Source organism: Mustela putorius, unplaced genomic scaffold (assembly GCF_011764305.1).
Source record: "Mustela putorius furo isolate JIRA1106 unplaced genomic scaffold, ASM1176430v1.1 tig00003858_pilon_pilon_pilon, whole genome shotgun sequence".
NCBI classification, from domain to species: domain Eukaryota; kingdom Metazoa; phylum Chordata; class Mammalia; order Carnivora; family Mustelidae; genus Mustela; species Mustela putorius.
In genome coordinates, this window is record NW_025422010.1 from 52,715,642 (window position 1) to 52,736,880 (window position 21,239).

At 40.0% G+C, this 21,239-nt stretch overlaps 1 protein-coding gene across 9 annotated transcripts in view; it reads right to left on the minus strand.

Annotated features, from left to right (window-relative positions):
* Window positions 1–3,089: 3,089 nt before the first annotated feature.
* PIGN (phosphatidylinositol glycan anchor biosynthesis class N) overlaps window positions 3,090–21,239 on the minus strand; it is a 103,031-nt gene continuing 84,881 nt past the window's right edge. For 5 of the 9 annotated variants that reach the window (XM_045065689.1, XM_045065690.1, XM_045065691.1 and 2 more), the window contains 3 exons: window positions 14,174–14,216; window positions 11,952–12,004; window positions 3,090–5,141 (listed from right to left, as the gene is read on the minus strand). In XM_045065689.1, coding sequence (XP_044921624.1) covers window positions 4,976–5,141; window positions 11,952–12,004; window positions 14,174–14,216 — 262 coding nt within the window. In that variant the 3' untranslated portion in view covers window positions 3,090–4,975. Of the gene's footprint in view, window positions 5,142–11,879; window positions 12,005–13,692; window positions 13,806–14,173; window positions 14,217–19,802; window positions 19,982–21,239 lie in introns of those variants that run through there. The other 4 variants (XM_013052765.2, XR_006602155.1, XR_006602156.1 and 1 more) reach the window with 4 other exon arrangements.

Genomic DNA, 21,239 nt, shown 5'->3' on the forward strand with positions numbered 1-21,239 from the left:
CGAGCCCCGCATTGGGCTCTCTGCTCAGTGGGGAGCCTGCTTCCACCTCTCTCTCTGCCTGCCTCTCTGCCTACTTGTGATCTCTGTCTGTCAAATAAATAAATAAAATCTTTAAAAAAAAGAGAGAGAGATCATTTACAAACACATTCAAAGCATGCGTATCCATTAAAGTTCTTGGCTGCAAGTAACAGAAATGCAGACAAATTTTTTTTTTTTTTTGAAAATGAATGGGAAGATTTACAAGATGGCTGGAACCAAGAGAAGCCAGGCAGCAGAGGGCAGAGCCAAACAGACCTGCAAAGAACATCACTGAACCATTCTGTCCCACTGATTTCCAGCTTAGAAAGAAGAAGGAAAAAGAATATACAAAACTAAGCATTTTAAGTGAAGCTTTGGATTTGCCATTATCCACCATGTCTTTAGAAATGATAGTAAAAATAATCCCTCTTTTTATTGGATAAGTAAGCATATGATGGAAGGTTACCTATCAGGAGGCGTCTAGAGCGTCTCCATCCAACCTAGCTATCAATAACTCTTCAACTTTGAATCTTAGAAAGTTTCTCTCCTTTCTAGCTTGAGAATCTTGCAAAGAACTCAGAATGGCCCAGCTTGCGTCAGATGTGCGCCTCTAAACTAGTCAACTGTGGTGAGGGAAGAGTCATAAAAACCCCACTTGGCTCCTGCCAGACACAGTTAGCAATGGAGGCTCAGTGACCCCCCAGAAGAGAACGCCAAGCAGACACTGGCCCGGCTGAGCTCCATCCGCTCCCACCCTATATCTACACTGAACGGAAGAGCTGATGGGAACTGTTCAATCTATTATGTGGACCCACACCAGCTTCTAACATGGCTGAGAGGAGTGATATGCATAGAGAAGGGCAGGAGAGAAGTAAAACAAGAACCAAGGAAGGCATAAAAACTTTAGTAATCACCTCCTACAGGGACAGATCACAAGAAAACAAGCCAATATTTGCTGTGAGTGTATTTTTCTGGTCAAGACTGTAAAATATAAGGTATAAAGACCTGGTCCAAGTTCCGTCAGGGCTGTCTGATGATCGGGGATGAACTGGATGCTGCAGGGTAGTCACGAGGGTCCCACATGGGAGACCACATGGTCAGAAAGCACAATTTATAAAAAGGCAGGTACACTTTTAAAGTTTTCCCACATTAAGGGTTAAGATTTTCTCTGGAAAACAGATTCAATTAAGCAGAGAACACCCTTTTCCAAAACTGTGACAAACTGAGGTTTTAAGTGTGAAAGTATACGGTGACATTTCTGAAGCGTGCTCACCAGCTAGAAGGGAGAATTGAAGGAGGGTCTGCAGCCAAGCAAGTGGACAGCGCTGGCATACCGCTCTTCTTCTCCCCTTACAATGCACAGACCAAGTTAAATTCCCTCAGTACTATAATAAATATGCCTATTTAACTTCATTTGACTAAGAACTTCTCAACTGTATTTGATCAGAGAACCCTTTTTATGATGACATCTCTTTGTATCGCAAGAAAGGATTCCTTGGATATCCTAAGGAACTGATGTTTTAAGAGACATGATTTGACAACTGCTATGTCCCAAATAAATACTGCTGTTCCAAGGGGGAGGAGTTGAAAAATGGCGGTTTGCATTAATAAGTTAGTAAGTGATACGTTACTTCTCAAATGCTCTTGTTACAGCATAAGTATTTTTTTAAAAAGATTTTATTTATTTGACAGAGATCACAAAGAGGCAGAGAGGCAGGCAGAGAGAGAAGGAGAAGCAGGCCCACCGCTGAGCAGAGAGCCCGATGTGGGGCTCCATCCCAGGACCCTGAGATCATGACCCAAGCCAAAGGCAAAGGCTTAAACCACTGAGCCACCCAGGCGCCCCCCAGAATGAGTATTAAGTGCAGAAATCTCACCTACCTTTTTTATATCCCTTGATGCAAAAATGCTACAAGATATTACCATAGTACTGAAAACACACACTGTAACAATCCCACTTCAAAGCATTTTACAAGAGATGGAGAAAATGTAGATATATAAAGACTCTGAAAAGGTGAGAAATTACCAAGTTCTCTCTGGTCTCTTAAAGGGAGTCCTCTGGGGATGCCTGGGTGGCTCAGTTGGTTAGGTGGCTGCCTTCAGCTCAGGTCATAATCCCAGCGTCCTGGGACAGAGTCTCACATTGGGTTCCTTGCTTGGCAGGAGGCCTGTTTCTCCCTCTGCCTGCCACTCTGTCTGCCTGTGCTTGCTCGCTCTCTCTCCCTCTCTCTCTGACAAATAAATAAATAAAATCTTAAAAAAAAAAAAAAAAAGGAATCTTCGGAACTGCCAAAAGGGGGTCCGCTCCAAATGACTTGAGTCGATTTAGCTCACAGCCGTCAGTCCCTTGGATCAGACGATGTTTAGGATGTCTAGGGTTTATCTAGGAGCACCCGAGGTTCTCCCCAGGAGAACTGGAGCCCTTTAGAGATACTGCCTCTGGAGACAGTCTGCCCCATTTCACCTTAACTCTTCCTCCTCCCCCCACGCGAGCTCCATCAGAAATGACATTTTTGATGGCAGAGGTATGTATCAAAGGTGGGGGAACAAAGAAGTCCTTAACCTACTGCAAGTGTATAAAAGTCGTGTGTGGAGATGGGAGACATATATACTCCTGATATGCGAATTGGCTGAAAACAGGAATGAGTTTTTCAGGAGAAACAATATGGTGAGTGGTAAACAGATATCTGGGTCTGTAGTCCAGCTCCATCGTTGTTGGATCATTTTGCAGGCATTATTATGAAAACATATCACCATTTATAACATTTCCCTAAAAAAAATAAAAAAGCCTTTTATGTTCTAAATAGCACACACTAAATATAATAATACAGAGAACTAAAACGTTGATTAATTATGGATAGATGCACTTAGCTTCTGAAGTCCTTAGACTATGCTCCAAGATTTATTCACGGTCCATGGCTTTTTTGTTCAGTATTTTCTCAATCTGACATACACCCTTTAATTATTCTAGGAATTCCTAATTTAAGCAAATATGAACCAGCAGATGTTTTAAGTTTTGATTTGGAGATCTGGTATTAACAGAATGAAAAAGTAAATGCCTTAAACAGAAACATATTTAAATCATATTTATTTTTTGTTATTAATATAAAAATATGCATTTCAAAACACTTCAAGGTATTTGACAAGCTGCACAACAGAAAAGGCCTATCTAGCAAACTGTTCCCAAGCGAGTCTGAGGCTCCCAATAAACAGCACAGCAAGGCCAGCCTATGGCCACAAGGACATATTCCTGCTTTGCAAGCACACACTGACTCCAAACGATATTAGGAAAAGATGTGCTTTGAAGAACAAAATAAAGGTAAAGCACTGAGCACCTTTTACAATGCCATAAGAAAATATTCATTAATTCCTCCGTGTGAAAATCTGGGAAAAGATGGAACGTAGATAGGATATAAAGGAGTTAAATTTAGCACTAGTGTTTATAAAGTCCGTTTTCTCTGACTTGTTTTAAAACAGATTAAATATTCTAAGACATTTTAGAGTTCATGGGTTTTATATTTGCCAATGTCATCACCTGCTAACAGCAGCTTCTTAGCTGTTGATAGAAATTTGGTATTACAGACTGATGTATGTTGTCCTAGACTGCCATCGGTCTCTTTCTTTTCTTACTATGGCGCTGTCATTGGTGTACCACGAAGTCCTGTCACACACAGATTATAACCAGACTTCATCAGAAGCAGAAATTTAGGAAGCACATTTTGCCAAACTGACTTTTGAATCTTCCAAATTGTATTTGCTCACTTACTTGCCAATTTGAAAAATCTAGTAATTTGTAGAGGACTTCTTCATCATTAATGTGAGTTAGCAATGCTATAATTTAATTCAAAAGCAATTATTTTTTTAAAATGGGACTTAGACCAGCAAAGTTTAGCATCAGCCAAAAATTGATGGGCACACCATGGGCAAAAGGCCAACTCTACAGTGCTATATAAAGGTCACTTTATGAAAAATCCAAATAAAAATTACTCTCAAAATATTTTGTCCATTAGAATTAGTTTACAGACGGAAATTTAAATTAAATGAGAGGACTCTAGGCCTTTGGGCTAGAATCTTACAATATGAAAGATAAGCAATGTCAACAATGATTTCTGTGATAGTGTCAGTTTAACCATTGATTTTAAGAATTCTGTTGAAACAATATATGATAAAAGGTATGGGGGGTAAAAGTTACCAAATCTACAATTAAATATTTTTCCTTTAAAAATTTTTCCCCTGAACTAGATACAAATACCAAGCATTTTCTACCTTTCCATCTCCTGAAATTCCAATGGGAATCCAGAAATGGGGGGGGGGGGGAAGGAGTGAAGGTCAAACCTGCAGCTGGCCGGTACACGAGGAACACCCTGGAATAGCGCAGAGACCATCCTGCTGCTCACTGCAGGACAATGACAAACACCTGGCAGCACCGTTTCCACTGAGGCTTCAGGAAGTAACAGATCCTGATTGTCTTTCTAGTGTTAGCACTTAGAAGATAGAACTACTTGCAAAACTAGTGCTGAGAGCTGATAAATATTTCAGGTATCACCTGGTGACTCCCGTCAAGTTTCTCTGTCATTGAATGTGATTGCAACCGTCCCCACAAGAGCACACCCTCCTTCGAGTGGGTGGGGAGTTGCACCGTTGGTGACCAGACTGTTCCAGGTGCTCTGAAACATCAGAGTGAAGAGCTGCCAGCTAAAGGAAGAAAATGCAAACAGAGAAAGCCTACTATGCTTTGCCACAGATATGACCACTATTCCACGTGTACAAAACCTAAAGAAAATGGAAGCTCCTTTATTCCGGACAAGCTGTAGATTCAGAATTCTACATAACATTTTCTTTGTAGGAGCAGAACATGCTGTATATCAATATCCATTTTCTTACAGAATCCTTGATAAGAGTTTGGTTTAAAAGACGAGAAACAGGATCCAGATGTTGAATGATGGCGACAGTAGTATCATATGAGGTGGCTTTTGGGTTTGCCACAGAGTTCAAGTTTCTTTGTCGTAAGCAGGTGTGCCAGGCCATTGAGAAACACCAGAACGATGGTCATAGACATGACAATCACGTAGTGGCTGATGCTACAGGAGGAGAAAAAGAAACATGTTACAGGAAGAGAGAACCTGTATGGGAAGGAACATAAGATACCTCTAAATAATGATTCTAAATGTATACATAAAATACACAGAATTACAAAAGATACCAATGGTCTTTTCAAGTTTATTTACTTATTTTAGTAAGCTCTACATTCAACCTGGGGCTCGAACTCACTACCCCAAGACCAAGAGTCCCATGCTCTTCCGACTGAGCCAGCCAGGCACCCCCCCACCAATGATTTTGAAATAAATGTCAAATGTTAAAAAAACAAATTGGTTATACAAGTAGTGATGAGCATAAAGAATATTTTGAGATTTCTCCAATAACTAGAATGTTATGAAATGTCTGCCTGATACTGGCAGCACCTGTGTCTTTGTCACCATTACAAGGTTACTGTCTCCAGGTTAAGTATTCTGACATTTTAAAGCAGGCCATTCTATGCTTTGACAGAATTTAGAAGTACTTTAACAAAACTACCACACACACACAAATACACACACTCGTTACCCAGATTCAAATTCAGGGAAGAAAAAGTTTTATAGTCAAAGCATCTGAACAAAGGAAAAAGGATACATTTCATCATTAATCTCCAGGCCAAAGCTACTATCTCCCAGACTTTGCTCTTTTAGAACTTTTATCACTTTTAATACTTTAAATCACCTGAAACAGTCTTAACATTTTAAATTACTTTAACACAAATAATATTAAATATGACTTGATTTCTTAGTAAGTTTCATAAAGCCAGTAGGTAGGTGGCTATCCTCAAATTCAGTGGAAGTTTATCCATAAAAGGTATTTCACAGATCACTTATCTCTTTACAGTTGCCTGAAATCACAAACTCTGGGCTCATTTAAGCTACCATTATTGGTAGGAAATAGTTGTGAAGCTCATCATCTTCAAGCAATGGAGCCATAAGGCATTCATTCAGCTGGTGATATTTTCCATTAATCAAGTCTCGGTGTCATCTCAGCGGAGCAGAGTTAAAGGAGCACCCAATTTCAAGTTGAACGAGTTCAACTGTTCGTGTTCTCTCCCTGGGACCATGTGGACGTCAGGTATTCTCAAGGTGCCCCCATGTGATGGTAGAGGGACAGGGTCTCTGCCCGGAGGGGCATACAGAGGCCCCGAGAAGGCCTGTTGAGCTGGTACAAGGTGCTAACAGGCTGACTGTACTTTTCAGTCAGGGTAAAGGGCAACAGAAGCAGGTCATCTCTGTCAGATGTGGGAGAAAAAGTCTGAGAATCACTGATTTTAATAAAGCTTAGTATTTATTATAAGAGCAAAGGTGTTTTATGGCACTAATTAATTACATTTAGGAGGGTATTAATATAGGATTGAACATAATGAGAAGTTATCATATCTATAGAGAAATGATACTTTAGCTGTCATTTGTATTTTAATAAAGTATAAATAGTGCACACAGGAAACAATGTCCAAATGAACACCACCATCAAATCAAACCAATCAAATCAGTGACGCTGACTCTATCCACCTCATACCAAATACACTTAGAACATAAATTTAAATTTGTTTTTATAGTTATGAAGATTATCTCAAAGGAACTTTTGCTCTAGTTTATGAAATGCACTTCTTTTAGGATGCCATATAAAAGGCAGGACTCTGTGAAGTTTATGACTCACTATGAATGAAGACACAGTGTAAAAGATCAAAAGAAGAAAAATATTAAATTGGAGCTCTGACAGCCCAACTCAGTTTTATGGCCTGGGCAGGATATTTTTCACATGGCTGTTCAAAGAACACCTGATGCCACAAGGTTCTCCAGAAAACCACCGAGCTCCCAGCCGCAGGCTCAGCCGACTCTACTCACTGCAGTATATTCCTTTAAGAGCCTCGGTTTAATTCTGGTAAAATCTGCTCCAAAGATGCATTTTTAAACATATTGGACTATACCCATAAACACAAATACAGTTTCATCCCCTAATAATACAATCTTCATTTTTAAAGTAGCGAGTACTTATTTGTTAACCTGAAACTAACAGCTGAGGAAATCTCAAACTGATTTTGAAAACCCACAGCGATCACCACGGTGACACTATGACCATTACAGACACGTGCAGACCACAGTCATGGGGTTGGTGAACTCCCGCTCCTCTCTAGAATCCTGGGACATGTTCTTACTGCTTCTGTCTTCATAAGGCAACCAAGCAGTAAGGGCAAAATGACAACATTCCATTCCTGTATATAATAGGCATGTTACGGCTAAAGTTATTAACTGTATTACTAATAAAAAGGAGTTCCGAAATAGAATTTGCCACAAAAGGAAACCACCACAGGAGCACAATTCAAGTAACTCTAGATCCCATTAAACAAACTGCCAATTAATTTAGTAATACCTACAACACGACAAAAAAAATCTCAGCTTTTCATATACACATTCACGCAGGAATAATTAGAAACCCACAGCTTAAAAGCAACATTCTCACAAACAGAATGCAGGATAAAGTACAAAAATAAAGTCTTGATAACGTAAACCCTATTATATGGTGTTTTTTGAAGCATGTTTTCCAGCCATTATCCAAGCCTTTTCTTGGCAATAAATTAGATGCTGATGAACATGCATGAACCACTTGTGCCCATCAGACCTGTCCCACATGGTTCCCCAAGGTGGTAAATGCCATCACTGCTACACATGATATACAGAGAAGATTCTAGAATTCTTTTTTTTTTTTTAAATTTTATTTATTTATTTGACAGAAACCACAAGGTGTTAGAGAGGCAGGCAGAGAGAGAGAGGAGGAAGCAGGCTCCCCGATGAGCAGAGAGCCCGATGCGGGGCTCGATTCCAGGACCCTGGGATCATGACCTGAGCTGAAGGCAGAGGCTTTAACCCACTGAGCCACCCAGGCGCCCCAGATTCTAGAATTCTAACTTATCAATAGGAGCAGCAGCAAATAAAAAACATCCCCCTGCAGACTCAATCCAGGCAATTCCATTTAGAAGCCCAATTTTTCTAACTTGGATTTCATTTTGGTTCCTTATCCCAACCCCTGCCATCCCCCACCTCCCCTCTACAATCATCCTTCTTTGTGAAGAGGGCATTTTTTGGGCCTTATATTAAGAGACAAGACAAACAACAGAGCTAGGAGGTAATTCAGCAGGGATGACCAGAAGACTATGTGGGCAATTGACGGAGGACCATTCACTGCTCTCAGCCTGGTGAACAGAACCTGAGCTCTGAAGTCCCCCATTCCACCCACCTTCGAGAAGCCTCTCAGGACAAGCAACCCATTTCACCTATAGGAGTCAGATCTATGTGGACGGAGCACTGAGACTGAAATGAACTGTGGTTTAGCCTAACTTACTAACTGGCTATGCCTTTATCACCTTTCCAGCCCCTCTGGCTTTTGTGGGGGTGGGGGTAATGAGTGCACCATGACAACAGACATCAACAAGGACTGTCCCAGGTTAACCTGGCACTTGTCACTGTGTGTGGAGGGCAGCTCCCATTATAAAAAGTCCTATTACCACAAAATATTCCTGAAGCATAGTTTTTACCCTGTATACCACGAATCAATTAAATAATATTTTAATAAGTATCATCAATAAATTATAGTACTGAAGCATGGAGTTAACGTCCTTTTCTCATGATTAGTACCGCAGAGTGGGGGGTCATCAAAGCATTCTCAAACCGCAAGGGCTGAGGTACCATTGTGTTCGCCTTGGTTTGAATGATGCTCACTGTTTGTCTCATGCATCTCTAGTCTCTCTTTCTGTAATTACTTTGTGCTCTGATGAGCACTTTATTCCCATGATGGTTGTATAAAGGAATGCAAGAAATAGGCCTGGAGGTAGCATGCAAGTGCCAGGGAGAACGTCATGCTAGATGTTAAATATAAGTTTTGCAACGGCTCAAAGCCTCTTTTTTAAAAAGGATCAAGCAGGCACAGGTAACAAAAATAAAAATAGATAAATTGGATTACATAAAAATTTAAAACTTCTGCGCATCAAAGGACACAATCAGCTACTTCTGGCTCATTCCCTCCTAATCAATATTTCTTTCTCCTTTAAATCCTAAACATATATTACCAAAACTCTGCAGTGAATGGTTCCTTTGCAACAATCACACACAGCATCAGACACAAAGCGACTTCTAACAATGAGTTTATGAGCATCACAAACCAAGCCTTCGGGAAATTCCCTGTAAGTAGAGGCAGTGTGGGGCAGTGTGGGGCAGTGGGGACTCTGCCACCTTGGCTACCGAAGTGCTGTCCTCCATACCTGCTCCTCCATTTACTGGTTTGTGACAGAAGCAAGTCACAATCTCCTCATCTCTAAAAGGGGCCACAGTGTTCTCACCTCTACAATGCAGACAGTAATATGTCCACTGTGAAGAGTAGCAACCTTACAGCGTGATGATAAAGATCGCATGAAATAATATGCTGGGAGATCCTTAAAACACTGCAGCACAACCCAAAGGTTGGTCATCTGTGGCAGAGGTGTGACTGGGGCAATCCTTTGATGGACATCCTGGACCTCCTATTCAAGTTCAAGCTTCTGTCTTACTTTGCCTTTATCTAATGTAAAGTGATTCCCTGGTCTCTGAATTGCGTTCATCGAGTCTTTCGGGCTCCCGTTTCAAACAACCAGCTGCTGGCCATGTGGACCCTGTGTTGCAATGCACAGCCTGGCTCTGACCTTGTGGCTAAGTCTCTGCCGTGACTTGACTCTGTCAATGAGCTTACTCCATTTGGGCTCCCGTACTGGCTCCAGAACCCCAGCTTTGACAGAGCGTGATCAGAATTGCTGTATTGAGGGACACTCACTCCTTCCAGCTGTGGTATCACTCCTCACACTCCCGAGTGAAATGAAAGGACAATCAATTCTCGGGGAGAGGCGAGGGAGTTCCATGTATTACTGCCCATATTTCTCCTTTCCTTTCTTCCTTTCCCTCTGATTTTTATCAGAGTCAAACACGCAGTACGAAAAACATACAGTACTGGAGGAAGATTTACGATGAAAACCGAGAATCCTGGTTTCTCCTTCCCCACTCCTCAAGACAACTGCTTTGGCCTCTTCTCTTTTTAGATCTTCTGGGGGTTACCTCCTTACCATGAATTAGTATCTTTATGTTGCTATTCATTGATATATCAATTTAAAACATTATCTATTAACAAATAAATAAACAATAAAACATTATCTATGAAGTCCCTGCTAGGAAAGAGGATAACTGATCCTACTTATACTCTATCCTTCTCACTTCACACTTAGTTATTTTTTCTTCTATTAGTTTTTATTCTGTTTTTCCATCTTTGAGGAATAATTTATATGTAAGAAAATGGAATGGCTTTAAGCTTCCAGTTCGATGAGTACTGACACATGGTACACCATGTAAATACCCTCACATCGCTGTTAAGATAGAGAGTATTTCCATCACCCCAAAAGTTCCCACATTCCCTTTTACAGTCAAGCTCACCCTAGCTCCCAGTTCTGGGGATCGGTGATGGCGAGATCGCTCAACAGAGTGAATATACTTACTGTTGCCGAACTGTACACTTAAAAAAAGGTAAGATGTTAAGTTTTGTTTTCTCTATTTTACACATAAAAATAAAAAGTCTCAAAAGAATAAAAATAAAAAGTCTCACACATGAAAATACTATATTTTATGAGAATACATTCCAAACAAAATCCTGGCGTATGTCTAAAATGAAAGAAAATTAATCAAATGTCAGAGAGAGTAAGGAGAAACACAAGAAACACCCTGAAGGACAGACGACAGAACCATGGAGTAACATCAATACTAATAGCTGCCTTCACGGAAACTTCTTAGGTGCTGGCTGCTGTCCTTGGTGCTCCACGTGGAGTCGCCCATTCAGACAACTACAGGAGACTGGGGGCGCGGGGCGGGGATGAGAGGGATTAAGTCCCTCGCTGACCGTGCCATGTGCCTGTGGTCTAGAGCTCTCCCCCACTATCTTGTCTGGACACTTTGGGATCAGAGGGCTGGAGAGAGAACGAGACATCAAAACTTTCCCTAAGCATTCAAGCTTAAGAGCAATGACAACAAAATGACGTAGTGACATCTTTTACATGCCTGGCACATATGGAATGAAGGAGATTCAAATCAGATGAGGCAGGGAGGCAAACGTGTCTATAAATGAGAAAGCAGGACCATGTCTATAAATGAGAAAGAGGCAGGAGCAGAGAAGAGGATGTCTAACACAATCCTACCCAAACCCACGCACTTCCCAGCAACGCAAGTACTAAATAAACGTTGACTAAATGAAATAAAATCTGTCTATAAAAATGTGTGTATTGCCTTCGAATGCATTTGAAAGCAAAAAAGGCAAAAAGATCGACTTTGCTTGCTTTCTCTCAGAGAAGAAATTTAACAGATTATGGCAATCATTCACACTCAAATCATAATAAAGAAAAAAACGACGTTTTGTTCAGATTATACTAGAACACTGTTGTAAGGTCTCACATGTTAAATGTAATCATATTAAAGATTCTAAGAGGCAGATAACGATGGCACTCAATTTAAACTGCCACACAAAGTTCATACTGCCACTGAAAGACCGGGAGATTATGAGGACAGACTCTGAAAACAGATCAGATTCAAACAGTTTCTCTTACCCCTCCCCGCCGTTCTGTCATTCTCTCCGGAGCTAGCCTCTATCCTCACATCATCCCAAGAAAACACGTGCTAATGTGTTAATGATAAGAAATGGAGAGACATGTCTCACTTCCAGAGGCTTAAAATAATTGCTACTTGTTATGTTTACCTCAAAAATAAAATTGGTACCTTCTACTAAGATGTCAAGTTATTATTTTTTCACTGTATTCTTAAGAATTTCAATGTGAATATATACAGCACCTTGTTCCAATATCAAGCCAGCTGCCATCATCCTTGACCAAGAAGAAAAAATGCTGTAAAATAAAACAAAATATAGCTCCATTAAAAACAAAGGGATTTTGATTCAGATGAAAAACAGTGTTATTTTAGGATTATGAGTTTCAGACTTTTGACCTCTCATAACTACTATGTGATTAGAATTCGTAAGAATATGCTCTTTACAGAAATTTCTGCTTGGACTAAAAGGAGCAATGGCCTAAAAGCAAGACATAGCATTACCACTCAAATGAACACAAAAATGACATTTATGAATAGCTAGAAATAAAGATAACGAACTTAATTTTTATAAGTAAGCTCTAAGCCCAACGTGAGGCTTGAACTCAAGGCCCTGAAATCAGCTGCAGGCTCTACCGAGTTTAATAAAAGACAATAACAATACCAAAGACCTCAGTAAAAAATAGCCTTATCATCCATTTATTAACAAATACCTACTGACAGCCTACTATGTGCTAATCACTGTGTTAGGTCCTTGAGATAAACTCTCTTTTGGGAATTATATAATCTAGCGAATAATTCAATCAAATTATTGGTGTGTGTGTGTGTGATGAGTGTTAATACCGGAAAAGTCAGGCAATTATGGGAACACAAAGGAAGGGGTACATAACCCAGATGGAGTGTAAGGGAAGGCTGTCCCAATAAAAAGTCTACAGATCTAAGCAAAAAGTAGGAGTCAGATGAAAGAGGAGTCTGAGGAGATCAGAGGAGAGTATGTTCCTGACAGAGGGAGGAACATATATAAATGTCAGGAGTCCAGAGGGAGCGGCAGGGCGAGGTAAGGAGCCTGGTATGGAGTGAACAAGGTTTGAGACGATGTTGGTCAAGTTAGCAGAAGCGAGGACACGAATGGCTTTGTAAGCTAAAGAATACAATCTGACTGTTTATAAAATTAATCAGAGAACGTACATTCCTTTCTATTAATCTGTTTTACTCATTTGCCACTTTGTGAGGAAAACTGAAAGCTGGTTTTTTCTAACATTATTATGTATTGTCCATTTCAGATACATACCGAATCCAATTCAACAGAACACAAAAATGCTCTCACCTAAACCAAGTGACTAAGAATCTGATTGGGAAGTTAGTCCATTGGTGTCTCTCATCTGTTCTGGCATGGGATATTATATAGTGAAGAACGAGCTTAACCCAAAGAGAAATATGGCCTTTGCCTTCAGCTGCCTGGAGTGATTTCTAGGCCCATGGAATGTCATGCTTAATGGGAGTATTTTGCCTGGGGGCCTTAGCCATTAGACTGTCTAATAACATGATTTATACTGGGGGCTTTGGGCCATGTGGTATCAGTTCTACCCCTAGAAGGACTGAACGTTAAAGGTCAGTCATGGGAACAAAATGTGATTGATCTCCATTAAAAAGTTGACACCAAGGCTCTTGTGAGCCTCGTTGGCAACAGGCCCTGTGAGCATCACACACGAATGCTCTAAGAGTGATGCCGTCCTGACTCCACGGGGAGGGCAGGGCCAGAGTTCCACAGCTGGACCCTTCTAGACTCTGCCTTCAGAATCTCTTCCCTTGGATAACTTTAATCTGTATCCTTTCCTATAATAAACCATAACTGTGAATATAATTGTTTTCCAGGAGTTGTGTCCTTCTAGTGAATTATCAAACCTGAGGGCAGTTTTGAGAACCCCCAAACTTGTAGGTGTAAAGTAGGTTCTTTTTCTTAATATACTACATACAAGAGGCCCACCTGTGTGCTCCTTACTCAGAACTCACTTAGGAGAGTCATTAACTTGGAAACATCTTCCCACTTGAAAAGCTCTATTTCTTCTTTCCTTCCTTCCTTTCCTCCGTTTTCTCAATCTTAGAGAAGGGTTAGAACAATCAACATTTCAAGTAGGAAAATGATGTATTACCTAAATCTAAAGTTAGCTTTTTCTGTGAACTTCCTATGGAAGGCTCATTACAGACACAATGCACCATGGAAGACTAGGTATAAAATGACAGATGCAAATAAATCAAGTAAGACTTTTGACACCTTCAGAAGAACACCCTTTTTGCATAAGTCATATGAAAAGAAAGTAATTTATACGTGTAATTTAGGCCAGCACTTAAAACTTAATATCTAAAGATTTCATGCACAGAAATGCATTCAGATTTCCCTTGATTAAATTAAATCAGCACTTAACTTTCTCAATCTTATTTATACTGAATATCTAATAATGCCTTACCAAAGCCATAATGTCTGATATGATGAGAACCATGAGAAAAAGCCTGGGGAAAAAAATAAAGAAAGTTTACATGTACTAGAACAGGCACAGTTTTAAAGCACATTAAAATAAAAAAGAGAATAATCAGATAATCTTCTATTAGTATTTTTACTTCTGAAAATACTATTTTAGAGAAGGGCTCTTTTCACATTCTAATGGGCTACTGTCCCGCAGTGATGGTCTGGAATTCAAAGATGCTATTTAACATTTTGAATATGTATTTCAATGGTAGGAAAAGGATGTGAATTATTATTTTTATTAATTATTATTATTATTATTTTAATAATTTATTTATTTGACAGACAGAGATCACAAGTAGGCAGAGAGGCAGGTAGAGAGAGAGGAAGAAGCAGGCTCCCTGCTGAGCAGAGAGCCCAATGTGGGGCGCAATCCCAGGACCCTGGGATCATGACCTGAGCCAAAGGCAGAGGCTTTAACCCACTGAGCCACCCAGGCGCCCCTTTTATTTATTATTATTTATTTATTTTGGAGAGAGAGGGGGAGAGGAGGAAAGGGTGGGTAAAAGAGCAAAAGGAGAGAGAGAATCCCAAGTAGGTTCCATATTCAGTTCAGAGCCCAACACAGGGCGTGATCTCACGAACCTGAGATCATGACCTGAGCTGAAATCAAGTGTCGGACCTTAACCAACTAAGCCACCCAGCTGCCCAGAATTACGATTTTTAATGAAACTTTTAATTTTGAGATAATTACATCAATTAAAAGAAACAATAGAGAGGGATCTCATGTACACCTGGCCTAGTTTCCTCCAAGGTAATATCTTATAAAACTACAGTACAATATCACAACTAGGATATTGACACTGATACTGTCAAGGTACAGAATGTTTCCACCATTACAACATCCCTCATGATACTGTTCTATAGCAACATCTATCCTCCCTGCCACGACCTCCTGCCTAACCCCTAGCCCTGAAAACCACTCATCTGTTCTCCATTCCTATAATTCTGTCGTTTCGAGAGTGTTGTGTAAGTGGAATCCTTTACGTAACACTTGAAACCTGTTGGGATTGTATTTTTCACTCAGCATAATTCCCTTGAGATTCATCTACAGAATTGCAATGTATCAGTAGTTTGATCCTTTTTATTGCTGAGTAGCCCTCCATTTATGGATGTACCACAGTCTGCTTAACCATTCAAACACTGAAAGACATTACAAATAAAGCTGCTATAAACACTTGAGTAGAGTTTTTTATGCAAACATAAGTCCTAACTTCTCTAGGAAAAATGCTACAGAGTGTAACTGTTGGATCTTATGGCAGTTGCAAGTTTGGCTTAGTAAGAAACTAAAACTCTATGGGATGCCTGGGTGGCTCAGTCCATGAAATGCCTGCCTTCCGCTCAGGTCATGATTCCAGGGTCCTGAGATGGTGTCTCACATCGGGCTCCTTGCTTAGCAGGGAGCCTGCTTCTCCTTCTGCCTGCTGCTTCCCCTGCTTGTGCTCTCTCTCTGACAAATAATAAAATCCTGAAAAAAAAAAAAAAGAAAAGAAAAGAAAACTCTTTTCAGAGCAGTTATGTAATATATGTTCTGCAATATATGAGAGCAATTTCTTTGCATCTTTACCAGCAATTGATGTCACTACTTTTAATTTTTAGCTATTCTGATCACTGTGTAATGATATCTCACCATGGTTTTACTATGCATTTCCTTCACCATTAACAATGTTGAACAGCTTCAACTGCCATCTATATATGCCCTCAGGTCTTTTGCTCATTTTCTCTTTAAACTGTTTGGTGTTTACTGTTGAGTTTTGAGAGTTCTTTATTTTGGATAGTAGTCCTTGGTCAGATACATAGTTCGTAAGTAAATATTCTCTGCCGTTATGTAGCTTCTCTTTTCATTCTCTTAATAGAATCTTCTTTTCTGTAGAGCAAAAGCTTTTAATTTTGATTAAGTCCCACTTATCAATTTTTCCTTACACGGATCATGGTTTTGGTGTCAAGTCTAACTCTTTCCTAGCCCAAACCTCAAAGATTTTTTCTTATGCTTTTCCTAAAAGTTTGAATCTGCGGTCTCTTTTGAGTTAATTTTTATGTAAGGTGTAAAATTTTGGTTGAGATTTATTTATTTATTTATTTTTAAAGATTTTATTTATTTATTTGTCATAGAGAGAGAAGCGAGAGCGAGCACAGGCAGAGAGGCACGCAGAGGCAGAGGGAGAAGCAGGCTCCCCGCCAAGCAAGGAGCCCGATGTGGGACTCAATCCCAGGACGCTGGGATCATGACCTGAGCCGAAGGCAGCCGCTCAACCAACTGAGCCACCCAGGAGTCCCTTGGTTGAGATTTAAAAAAAAAAAGTCACAGCATGCCTACCTGATTTCCTTAACAAGGCAACGAAGAACTTAATGTTCATATGTAATACAGAAACTTAGCTTTTTTATTTGCAGAAGAAATGGACAAATTTCCCTCCCCCACTAAGGTATCATAACAATTAGGTAATAAAAGGGAAAAATGCAATCATTTTTATCATCTAGTGCTTTCCTTTTAAGCCCAAACAGAAAACAACAATGAAAAGTATTTTCAGATTTTTAAAGTTTCTGTATACAATACAGAGCTGTAAGAAAGCTTAGATTTCTCTCATCTCATTTACAAGTTTAATGTTCTAACAAAGTCTTTCCTCCAGGGAAAACTCATGTGATCAATCATTGAACTGCATTACACAGTTCCATTTCAACTAGTCTAAAGTCAGTACGCTTGTTCTGGAATCATCCTTGGCTTCTTTTAGACATAATTGTTTTTCAAACTATAGGTCTAAAATATAGAAATGTCACTCAGTAGTTCACATACACAGACATATAGCACAAGTCAGACTTATCATATCTAATTGAAGTGTTATGTATAATTTAAAACAAGTCTAACATAACAGACACACAATAAGTGTGTTAAACTAAGAGTATGTGGAGAACACAATGGTCATTCAGTAAAGCCTTCTGAACAAAGCATCAATTCTCAAAGTAACAGTCCCAGTGAAAGCTCTGCCTAGCATGGGCTTTAATGGTTCTAGTTACTGAATCTACTCCAACTTACATAGACCCAATTACAAAATACTTTCCTTCTTTGAATCAAAATCAGTGAAATAAAAATTCCACCCTATGGCTCTGGTTCTTCTGAGACAAGAAGAAAAAAAGAAACACAAAGCAATCTACACATTTAATGCAATCCCTACCAAAATGCCCCTAGCATTTTTCAGAGTGAGAACAAACAATTCTAAAATTTGTATGGAACCACAAGACCCCAAACAGCCAAAGCAGTCTTGAAAAAGAAAAGCAAAGCTGGAAGCATCACAATTCCAGACTCAAGCTCTATTACAAAGCTGCAGGGATTAAGACAGGATGGTACTGGCACCAAAACAGACACAAAGATCAATGGAACAGAAGAGAAAAATCCAGAAATGGACCCACAACACTATGGTCAACTAATCTTCGACAAAGCAGGAAAGAATATCATCCAATGGAAAAAAGACAGTCTCCTCAACAAATGGTGTTGGGAAAACTAGACAGCAACAAGCAGAAGAATGAACCTGGACCACTTTCTTACACCATACACAAAAGTAAATTCAAAATGAATGGAAAGCCCTAAATGTGAGACAGGAATCCATCAAAATCCTAGAGGAAAACAGGCTTTGACATTGGCCATAGCAATAGACACATGATGAAAGGCAAGGGAAACAAAAGCAAAAATGAACTACTGGGTCTTCAAGATAAAAAGCTTCTTTGGGTGCCTGAGTGGCTCAGTTGGTTGAGTGTCTGACTCTTGATTTTGGCTCAGGTCATGAGCTCAGGGTTGTGAAATCAAGCCCCTTGTCAGGTTCTGCACAGGGTATGGAGCCTGCTGAAGATGTTCTCTTTCCCTCTTCTTTGCCCTTCACCCCCCTCTCCTTCTCTCCCTTTTTCACTCTTCCTCTCTCACAAAAAAAAAAAAAAAAAAAAAGAAAGAAAGAAAGAAAGAAAAAAAAAAGAAAGATAAAAAGCTTCTGCACAGTGAAGGAAACAATCAACAAAACTAAAAGGCAATCTTAGGAATGGGAGCAGATATTTGCAAATGACGTATCTGATAGAGTTAGTATCCAAAATCTACAAAGAACTTATCAAACTCAACACCCCCCAAAAAACAAATAATCTAGTTAAGAAATAGGCAGAAGACAAGAATAGACATTCCAAAGAAGACAGATAGACGGTTAACAGACACATGAAAAGATGCTCAACATCACTTATCATCAGGGAAATAAAAATCAAAACTACGGGGTGCCTGGGTGGCTCAGTGGGTTAAGCCTCTGCCTTTGGCTCAGGTCATGATCCCAGGGTCCTGGGATCGAGCCCCGCATCGGGCTCTCTGCTCAGCAGGGAGCCTGCTTCCTCCTCTCTCTCTGCCTGCCTCTCTGCCTACTTGTGATCTCGCTCTCTCTCTCTCTCTCTCTGTGTCATATAAATAAATACATAAATAAAATCTTAAAAAAAAATCAAAACTACAATGATATACCACCTCACACCTGTCAGAATGGCTAAAATTAACACAGGAAACAAAAAATGTTGGCGAGGATGCAGAGAAAGGGGAAACCCTCTTACACTGTTAGTGGAAGGCAGACTGGTGCAGCTTCTCTGGAAAACAACATAGAGGTTCCTCGATAAGTGAAAAATAGAACTACCCTCAAAGGACACAAAATACTGTTTTGAAGAGACACATGCACCCCAATGTTTATAGCAGCATCATCAACAACAGCCAAATTATGGAAAGAGCCCAGATGTCCATTGACTGATGAATGGCTAAAGAAGATGTGGTATATGTGCATACAATGGACTATTACTCAGTCATCAAAAAAAATGAAATCTTGCCATTTGCAATGATGTGGATGGACTTAGAGTGTATTACACTAAGCAAAACAAGTCAGAGAAAGACAAATAGCATATGATTTCACTTGTATGTGGAATTTAAGAAACAAAACAGATGAACATGGTTGGGGGAAGAAAGAGAGGAAGGCAACCATAAGAGACTCTTATGATAGAGAACAAATGGAGGGCCAATGGAGGGCACTTGTGATGACCAATGGATGTTATGTAAGAGATAAATCACTAAATTCTACTCCTGAAATCAATATTATACTGTATGTTAACTAACTAGAATTTAAATAAAAACTTGAAACAAAAAAATGCAATTTAAATGCAATAGACTTTTAAGAATCTTTTTTGAGGTTTGGTTTGACATTTTTAGATGTTTTTCTAAAACCACATTTTCTTGTAGGACACAGATGATGTTCTGCAACCCTTTCAAAGTAAGACACACCTGATTAGGGTACTTACTATCTTCTTAACCTCAGTTTCCATATCTGTAGAATGGGCAAAGTAATACCTGCTTCATAGCGCTGTTAAGAAAATTAAGTAATCTACGTAAAGTATCTAAAACAGTGCCTGCATATGGTAGGTGCCTAATATATACTAGTTTCTTTTTCATTCCTTGTACCAAAAACTTTAGATAAAATTAAAGACACAGTGAAAGATAGAATCTCTGCCCTTTCAGAGTTCATAGGATGTGTATTAGTTTGCTTGGGCTGTCATAACAAAGTACCACAGACCGGGGAGTTCAAGAACAGCAACGTATTCTTTTGTAGTTTTGGAGGCTGAGTCTGAGGTCAAGGTGTTGGCAGGGTGCTCTCATTCTGAGGCTTCTTTCCTTGGCTTGGAGATGGCCATGTTCTTCCTTTGTGTTCACATGGACTCTCCTCTGTGTGTGTGGGGAGGTTCCAATCTCTTCCTATAAAGACACCATTTATATTGGGCTAGGGCCCACCATGACCTCATTTTGCCTTAATTATCTCCTTGAAGGTCCTATCTCAAATATAGTCCCATTTGGCATATGCTTTGTTGGTATGGGGATGGGGGACGGCACACAACTGAGCCCACAATAGGGTGTGAAATAGGAAAGTAAGAAATAGTTCATCATGGGGCATCTAGATGGCACAGTCAGTTAAGCGTCCAAACCTTGGTTTCAGCTCAGGTCATGATCTCAGGGTCATGAGATGGAGCCCTGCACCAGGCTCCACAGTCAGTGTGCCGTCTGCTGAAGTTTCTCTCTCCCTCTCTCTCTGCCTTTGCCCCTTCCCCCTGCAGGCATGCTCTCTCTCTCTCTCTTTCAAATAAATAAATCTTAAAAAAAAAAAAAAAAAGGTCCATCACTGTATGAGTTACCTAATTTTAGCTAGGAATTTGAGGCGATGGCAGCTGGGTAAGAAAAGTTCATCAGAGAATATGATGTCTGATCTAAAACTCAATTAACAAGAAGGAAAAAGCTTTCCCTGAGCAAATTTTGAAGTAGTATGTGGAGACTAAGGAACAGGGAAGTTGTCCAAGGTCACACAGCTAGTGAGAGGGCAACTTTCTTTTCCATTTTTTTTTTTTTTTAAGATTTTGTTTAATTGAAAGAGACAGTATTTGAGAGAGACAGAGAGAGCATGAGCTGGGGAGAAGCAGAGGAGGAGGGAGAAGCAGACTCCCTGCTGAACCGGGAGCCCGACACAGGGCTTGATCCTGGGGGTCCAGCACCATGACCCGAGCCGAAGGCAGATGCTAAACTGACTGGGCCACCCAGGTGCCCCAAGGGCAGAATTTCAACATAGCAAGTCTGGCCTCACAACCTGTTCTCCTAGCCATGATGCACATTATCTCCCCAAGGCACTATCTACTCTGGAAGCCTTCAGCATGCTTGCCATTTCCTCCTGAATGTGTCCTTCGTCTCCCTTGCTTACTCATATGTTGTTCAGCCGGGAAGGTATCAATGTGACACAGTGTTTAACATTTATGGTGATCAAATTACTATGGATGTAGGATGGGGTTATTGCTCTCCTTGTTCTGGAAATATTTCTATTAAAAGCTGGTTAGTTTTGATATTTTATCTCTTGTTTTCATGCTACTGAGCAACTAGATCTTTTGAGACTGTCCCATGAGTACTCCTTGACTCAAGAAATAAATGCATGCTACTGGGTTTTTATACAAACGATAATGAGTGTTGCCTC